At 32.0% G+C, this 9,050-nt stretch overlaps 1 protein-coding gene across 1 annotated transcript in view; it reads left to right on the top strand.

Moving 5' to 3' along the window:
• The window catches only part of LOC125847030 (uncharacterized), a 4,181-nt gene extending 1,403 nt beyond the window's left edge, over window positions 1-2,778 (top strand). Inside the window, exons 2-4 of the mRNA XM_049526740.1 lie at window positions 1,727-1,853; window positions 1,934-1,991; window positions 2,708-2,778. Of these exons, the coding sequence (XP_049382697.1) occupies window positions 1,727-1,853; window positions 1,934-1,991; window positions 2,708-2,778 (256 nt within the window). The remainder of the gene's footprint in view (window positions 1-1,726; window positions 1,854-1,933; window positions 1,992-2,707) is intronic.
• Window positions 2,779-9,050: the final 6,272 nt, after the last annotated feature.

Genomic DNA, 9,050 nt, shown 5'->3' with positions numbered 1-9,050 from the left:
TTAAAAATATGTTATTAAATTACATACTAATAAGTGATCATTAACTAACGAAATACTTGAATGTAAAATGATCAGCTTGTTCATAAACACATGGGGTAATGAAGCCATCTATACAGAATTTTCCAAATGACTGAGGAACTATGTAAGTGTGCAATCACTAAGTAGTTAATAATATATTCATGTTATACTAAATTATATTACTTGAAATAACAATCGCGTAGGTTTACGATGAATACTCAAGTGTCCAACATTTGCAATTAGTGAAAGAAGCAGCCCTTGGACCTGAATCTCAAGTACTGGCAATGAATAAGTATTGTGTCAATGGTTTTAAGTTTCAAACTGAAGAAGTATCTAGGAACAAGAAAACAAATAATAACAGTGTCTATATACAAGGTGATGTTGATGGTACTGGTCAAACTATTGAATATTATGGTGTCATTCAAGAGATTATTGAAGTGAGGTATTCAGGTTGGCCTAATAAAAAGACTGTATTATTTCAATGTGAGTGGTTTGACCCATCACATAGAGGCACAAAGGTGGACCATCAACATAATATAATTGAAGTTAAGCACACCAGGAAATATAGAAGTTATGATCCTTTTATTATTGCACAACATGCTAAACAAGTGTATTACACTTCATATCCATTGCGTAGAGACAAAGCTGATTGATGGGTTGTTATAAAAAGTAAGCTTGTGGGAAGAACTGAAAGACATGTCTTAGATGTGGCGTATCAAAATGATGCTGCAATTGTTCAACAACAAGTTGATGTTGAATTGGAAACCACACTACAACATCCTCAACACATATTAGAAGAAGTATCTGATGATGAGATATTGAATGTTGAGGAAGAAATATCCGAGAATGAGGAAAATGAATCATTTGATGACGAAGAATGGGACGCTAATGAAAATGAAACAACTGAGGAGGAAGAATGGGAGAATGATGGAATTGAAACAAGCGAGGAGGAATAGTGTAGAATGAAAGCTAGCTAGTACATATGTAAGTGTATTTTACTAATTTTATTTAATTTATGATTTTTATATATATTATACATGTAAATTTGCATAAGATGTCATTAGGCGGTGACGGTGATAGACATCGCGAGCATCTTGGAGTTAGCCAGACTAAACAGGCTAAGAAGAAGAAGTCTAGGAGACCGATAGATCCTGAATATATTGCAGGATCTATTTCTTCTGCGCCAGAGCGCATCAGCCATGATACTCATTTATTTGTTGTTCCGTTTGGTATGACAAATCCTCGACAATATTATCCTAATTATCGTCAACCAGTCGGTGCTTCATCTACTTCACAGGAATTGCCTTCACGACGCTACAATTACCTACCTTTACAGGCTATTCGTCGAGCACGACCCTTATCGGCAGGTACTCCATCTCCCACAGGTACATCTCCTCAATTATCTGCCATGAGTCTTGGAGATTCTAGTAGCGAGCAGTCAGATGCTATGGCCGGTACGCCTCCATTAACTCAGCGTTTTGTGCATCCTGATGTATCACCCTTGTCTACAGCTGCACCTAGTGCTACACCACATAATTACGATGTCTGCTCTAGCTCCTGGCCAGAAGGACAGACTTGGTAGAGTCATGATTGAGGCAGATGGATCATCGTAAGGTTGTTTTGTTATCTATTTGTTAGTTTATTTTATTTATTTCTTATACTTTAATATATTATTCATGAACTAACATATTTATTATGTGTTTTGCAGGTGGCATCCTGCAAAGGATGCTGCCCGGGCTTTAAAAGAGTGTGTTAGAAGACTCTATACACAAGCTTATCACTCTTGGAGCGAGATTCCAAACAGTATACGCCAGGCGATGTTTAATAACTTTAAGGTATATATTTTTTAGTTAAATTTAGTATACTTTACTTTTTTTTACTATCGATTTAATTAATGATATTCAATTATTTTCAGACTATGTGTACTTGGGAGTCGAGGTACAATTTGGTCATTGGGATCACANTCCGGATGTGTGGGTGGAGGAAAGGGCCGAACGAACTTTTGTAAGTTATTTAATATGAATAATATATATCAATAGTGAATATATTTATGATATGTATATATATTGATGTCAATATTTATATTTAATACGCAGAATGACTTTCATAAGTACGTCGCTGAGAATCTAAATAGTTCGGTTCAATTGACACCTGAACTGTCCACTCAAATTTGGAAAGAAAAAGTGGTAGGGGGACACACAAGGGTAGATGCTATGGTCTAGGCTCTCGCAACGATGTTTGACGCCTTCAGTCAGGCTTAGAAGGTATTGGATCGTCACGTCAAGCTGAGGCACTTGACGGTGTTCAGATTGCTGCTATGTCGGATCAAATAGCTAAACTTACAGCGGCACTAGCAGAGTCGGAGCAAAAAAAAGTAGCTGAACAACAAAGCATAAGTGAGACCGTTCAGCAAATCAAAGAACAAGTGATGAACCTCGCTCGTCGACCTACTACTTCGGCTCCCGATGATTATATAGATCTCACTCCCTAGTTTAGATCTCTGGACATTTATGAACTTTTTGAAATTTTAAAAAGAATTTTAAAAGACTTTATAATTCTTTAATTTATGAATTAGATACTTTTGAATGTTATTTTAAGTTTGTTGTTTTATGTTTTGTTTAGATTGTTTATAATTGTGTGTGTTTGATTGGGCTGAATAGTGTAGAATTGAATTGAATTGCATTTGTAGGTGGACAGCAGAAGCTGCGAGCTGCTACTGTCAAAAATATTGCAAAAAAAGCGATGGACAGCGTGGTTTAGTCCGTCACTTTTTTGGGTTTTAATTTTTTTTAAAACCCAAAAAAGTGACGGACAGCGTGGTTTTGTCCATCACTCTTTTGGGTTTTTAAAAATAAAATTTCAAGAAAAGCGACGGACAGTGTCCTTTTATCCGTCGCTTTTCTGGGATTTTCAAAAAATAAATTTCCAGAAAAGCGACGGACTGTGTCGCCCTTTAGAAATTAAAAAAAATGAAAATTAAAATAAAGGGACGCAGTCCGTCGCTTTTTTTGAAAAAATTCAAAAAAAGAAGAAGTAAAAAAGCGACTTAGTCCGTCGCTAAAAGAGACGCAGTCCGTCTCTACAAGCGACGCAGTCCGTCACTTTTTAAAAAACGACGTTGTCCGTCGCTTTTTGAAAAGCGTCGAGCTAAAAAGCGACGGAAGTGACTGCGTCGCTTTTCCATCGATTTTGACCAAAAAAGCGACGCAGTCCGTCGCTTTTGGCCGTCATTTTTTGACAATTTTTTAGTAGTGACTATTGGGCCCTGTGCGTTGGACACATGCGTTGCACGTGTGTCCCATGTAAATTTTTACAGATCTGTTTGAATGATTAAAATTTTATGAAAAAACATTACAAATAAATCTTTAAAAGTGACAAGATCCACCAAATGAGGGGTGTATTTTAAAGCTTAAAATTAATTCCTTTTAAGAAACTAACTGTAATTTTGTAACTTTGATAAGTACTTATCAAACTTCCAATAAAGTCACAAGTAACTAACTTAAGTGCAAATAAAAATACAAATATACAACAATATGAAATTCATAGAAAATTAAATTAAAGAAGTCTAATAGAGAAAAAAAAACACAAAAAAATAAATAGAGAAGAAACAATACAACATACACATCCTCTTCTTACGACTTTAGTCATATCAATATAGATGGAAAAAGAAATACAAATTCATTACACAATTTTTGAGTTCTTGCCATCAGACGAAACCCTCTCCCAAAACTAATAAAAATTCAAGAGTCTTCTTCTATGAGTCAAACTAAAACATGAATCAACTAGTACAATAGTGATACAAGTGTTCACTACTTTAACTATAGAATGAAATGGATAGCCTTGGATAGGGGTTTCATGAAATATAAAAGATGAATTTATAGAGATAAAGATGGAGGCATACCAAAACATATCTTAAATTTTAAAATTAAATATTTGGAGGTAATGAATATGAAAAGCATGAGAGTTATGGATACCAAGAGAAGTAATTGAATAAGTAATTAAATATGATTTATGAGTTATGAAGGTAAATATTTAAAACAAATAAAGGAGAAAAATAATGAATAAATAAAGGAGACAAAAATATTAGTAAAAATGATATTTAAGTGTTGTATGCAAAGCCTTTTCATTTTCAATTCTCGTGAGCAACTATATTTGTAACACCTCGAACTTCGAAAAAGGGTTAAAAAGGAAAACGGGTAAGACTATGAACCCAAAACGGACCATGGACCCTTCACGACACCCTAGACGGGATGTTTGGGGGTCCACAACCCGTTAAGGGCTTCGTGAGGACCATTCGGGACTGCCCTGGCAGGGGTCACCTAGACGGCACCATACACGGTCCGTCTAGGGGTTCACGACCCGTCAAGGAGGGATGCCATGGGAATGAGTCCACTAGACGGTACCTTTGACGGCCCGTGGTGACTTCAATGGCCCATCAAGGGGTCCGTACAAGTCACCCAAACAATGAGATTTCACCCAAGGCCATTGTGAAGGACCACAAACGCCTAAACGGTCCGTGAAGTTTCACACGCACCGTGAAGCCGTCCTTGAAAGAGACTTATCAGACTTTGAGTTTTGGGTCAGCTACAAACGATCATATCTTTTAGCACAAAATGGATTAGGTGGCCTATGACCTATAAAATTAAAGGTCTCTGAATCCTCTTTCCAAAGCGACCAAGTTTTCCTAATTTCGAGCATAGAGTAAGACGTTATGCTTATTTTCGTGAAGCCCTGTCGGGCAGGGTAGCATGATGATCCATTAGACGGGCCATCATGCCTTAGAAGGCCTGTCAAGCCCCTTGTGGTCACTTCGTCAGCTTTAAGTCAGGGTCGTATCAGTCATTTTCCCTATGTGTTGGTACTTAAACCACACCATTTTACTTAGTCTAAGACAAAGTAATTAGTCAAAAACTACCTAAAACCCTCATTCTCCTAAAATCATCTAACTTGGAAAGAAAAGAAGAGAAAGAGGCAACAGTTTCTCCAAAGAACAAGCAGAGGTCTTCTTCAAGTTTATCCCCAAAATCTGAAGGATTTCTCTGTATTTTTCGTCACCAGGTTTGTGTAATTTCACTAGTGGGTTCCTTTCACCTATTAAGTCCCTAGAATCCAATCAATTCTTCAGTTCTCCATAAATTGTTCAGACCTAGGGCTCCTAAATCTTAGGGATCCATTGCATTCAGCCTCTATAGTCTCTATAATGCTAATTACATATGTGAAGAAGAAGTTAAAATTGAGAAATTAAAAAATAAAAGAGAAGAAGAAGTAGAGGGAAAGAATAGGGGAGACAAGGGAGAATGATTTAGGGAATTAATGGTAAAATAAAAAGTTCAATATTATATTTGTAGCAGGTCGGGTTAAATGGGGCAGGTCATTAAATGGTTTAAATGGATATATATTTGGTTTTTAAAATTTTTGTTAAAAATTAAAATTCTATGTCAGCAAATTTTGATGAAAAAAAAAATTAAATAGGTTGAGTGACTTGTGAGTTGAAAATGAAAGTTGAGTGACTTTCTGTGAAAAGAATTGATAGTTGAGTGACCATCAAAGTTATTAACTCGTATGGTTGGTGTGTAATCCTATCCTTACGATACTATCAAAATTGTGGAATCTAAACCTCCATGTGTATTCCTATCATTATGATAATGTTCAAAGAAATTGGATCAAAGATTTTAATTGGTTTACGATTTGTATTCTTTGAAGTATCTTGATCTTTGTTTTGTGAACCTTTTGATTCTTAGTCTATATGATCTCTAGCACTATTCCAGCATCTATTGAGCATCTTTCACGTTTGAAAATTTTAAAGGTAAAAGATAACAATGGTGAAATTCAGATGAACAAAATTCAAAGAGAAGAAGAACGGAGAAGAATGAAGAAGAACACGGAAGAGAGAAGTTTAAATTTTTTCAAGAAAATAAAACTGCTTAGCAAGTAACAATTTCTTGGAAAACTGAAGATGTAGAAAGAAAAAAATATATTTGAAAAACTTAGTAATAACCATTAGTTGGTGAGAAAAATTTAATACATGATAATCATCCCCAAAAATAGGCACAGAATCCCCAAAAATGATATACTAAAATCGAAAATAAATAAATAATTAAAAGCGAAAATTAATTAAATATGCTATGTCTGTACTTTAGAAACTTCATTTGTAATTAAAAATAAGTCCACTCAGATTTGGAAAGAAAAAGTCTTAAGTAGTATACTTTTGTAATTTTCAAAAAGCTAAATAGCAATATGCTAAAATTCTTGATAATAAGCGGGTCAAATTGGGCAGGTGATGACCTAACCCGATTTTTAACCCATTTGAGCTCAAAGTAAACTTGGACGGGTCATGACTAAACCCAATTTCTAGTTCAACCCATTTTAATTTCTCTAATTTTAGTCTAACCCTCTCATTTGGCACCCCTATTCTATTATATAAGTAAATAACAGAGATGAATATACGAATAATTCATATAAAGTAAATTTTATTAGAATGAATAAGCATATAATATTCCATAAAAAAAATAGAGAAAAATATTGAAAATAACCCTAAACTTGGCGTGAATTATTACTTTTTGTTCCCCCAACTAATGATAGCCTTAAAAACACCTTCTACTTGATTAAATAATTTGAAAACACCCTCCTATGCCACACGTCATCCACCCACCCATATATGTGGAATTTTCAATTGATGTGGCGTACACATTGATATATGTAACAAAATAAAAAACAAAAAACATTTAAATGATAAAATTTGTCAATTAAAGAAGAGAAGAACTTCTTATAAAAGAATTAATCTTTTTCTTACCCTACCTCATCACTTACCCAGTACGAGAGTACCCCAACCCCACCACCCACCCACCCCTCACCCCCCCAATTTTTAAAAAATGGTTTTAAAAAAATATTTTTATTCCACACAATTGCCTATCTCGATTCCCCCCCCCCCTCCCCCCTCCCCCCTCCCCGCTGATTAAATTAAAAATTACTTTTTAAATAATAAAAAAAATTCTTAACCCAAATTTTTTTTGGGGGTGAATGGGTAGTGAGGTGTGGAGTTGGAGTACCGGGTATGGTGGGATAGAGTAGTAAAAAATAATTTTAATTTTTAAAAGAAAAAAAAAAGCTCTTGTTTTCTTCTTTAGTTGTTAATTTCTTAACATTTAATTATTACTATATATATATATAGACAATCTGATGTGACACCTCTCTATGGCCTCCATTCCTATTTATTTTTCTCTCCTTTTTTTGGATATTTTATCTTTGATTTCTATTATTTATTTGTATTCTTAAAACCTGAAAACATTTAAATACACTACCCAATTAATCATGTTTCTTTAAAACTTTCCTCACGCTAATACACATTTAAGTAAATGAAAGATGAAAAGACTAAAACTTTTCATTTTTAGTAACAAATTATATTTACTTAGCCTATAAAATAAAAATATTAGAGTATTTGTACCCAACAACAATGGATTCCTTCACTTTATCTCTTCTTTTGATAATGATAATGAATATAATCAAGTTTCTTTACTGAGATGTCCAACGAATTCATGATTCTTCAGAAAATATTGATGTAAGGAGAAAGGTCATGTAACAAAAGTTTCTCTTCAAAATAAAAGACTTTTTAAAAGAATGTTGATTATGCCGCTGAGATAACCAACTAATTTCTAGCCTTGTGATTGCTTTACGAAAAGAGAAAGGAGGAGTATCTTGTGATCCTTCGGAAGATATAAGTGTAAGGAGAAATTTCACGTAACAAAAAGTTTCTCTTCAAAGTAAAAGACTTTTTGGAAGAATGTTGAATCCTCCTATAGGAGAAGACTATTGAGAAAAAAATATTATTTTTGTTGAGAAATTTATAGGAAGAGTGATTAGTGTTTCAAAGGGTAAGAATAATTATTTGAAGAAAAAATCAATCTATTTATGAAATTCATATCAAATTTGGAGAAGAATAATACTAATTTCTTTTTTTTTAATTTTATTTTGTCTTAATTTTTTTATGTGTCTTTATTTAAAGTTTATATTTTTATTTATCTTTATTTAATTAAACTTTATTGCTGACATTATTTCTTTCTACTTCTTTATTTTACTAATTTCTTTCTTCTTTTATTTTGTCTTCTTTTTGTGTCTTTAATTAAAGTTTATTTTATTTTATATTTTTTTTAATTAAATTTTATCAACATTTTCGACATTTTCACTTATATTTTTATTAATATAATTTCTCAGAAATAAAGTTATTCATTCAAAAGAAATTATGTCTCACATTTTTATTTTATTTGTTGGAGATTTTTATTAAAAATTTTCAAAAGACTGATTTTTTTAAAAAAAATAAGAAAAAATATCAAAGATGACAATATTTAATTCATATCATCATCAATGCTATTAATTTAATTTACTTCCTTCCCTTAATCTCATCAATATTAATTTTATTTGTATTGTTTCCTTAAATCACTTTTATTCTTCATATTTTCTATCAAATTTTTTAATTAAATTTTATCAATATTTACGAAATTTTCCCTTAAATAAAATTATTCTTCCAAAATAAAATATGCCTCAAATTTTTATTTTATTTTATGGAGTTCTTTTTTAATTTCTAAAGACTGTTTTTTTAGAAAAAGTAAGAAAATATATCAAGAATGACCATATTTAATTCCTATTATCATCAATTCTATTGATTTCTTTTACTTCTTTCCTTAATCTCATCATTAATGTTATTTATATTATTTCCTTAAATCACTTCCTTTATTTTTTTTGGTTATTATTAAAACTTCATAAAAATTGCGAATTTTTGTTACAGAATTTTGTTTGCTTTTTTGAATTTTTAGATCATTTCTTTTGCTAAAAGATATTTATCTTTCATTTTTTACATATATATATATATATATATATATATATATATATATATATATATGGAATTAATATCAAATTAGGAGAAATAAGTATTCTACAAGTTTCTTTATTTTTTAATTTTATCTTATTTTTTTTATGTTTCTTTACTTAAAGTTTATTTTTTTTTATTTATCTTCAATTAATTAAAGTTTATTGCT

Source organism: Solanum stenotomum, chromosome 12, assembly GCF_019186545.1.
Source record: "Solanum stenotomum isolate F172 chromosome 12, ASM1918654v1, whole genome shotgun sequence".
In the NCBI taxonomy this organism is placed as follows: Eukaryota; Viridiplantae; Streptophyta; class Magnoliopsida; order Solanales; family Solanaceae; genus Solanum; species Solanum stenotomum.
The sequence above is the reverse complement of the archived record's forward strand: the minus strand, read 5'-3'. Positions and strand labels throughout refer to the sequence as shown.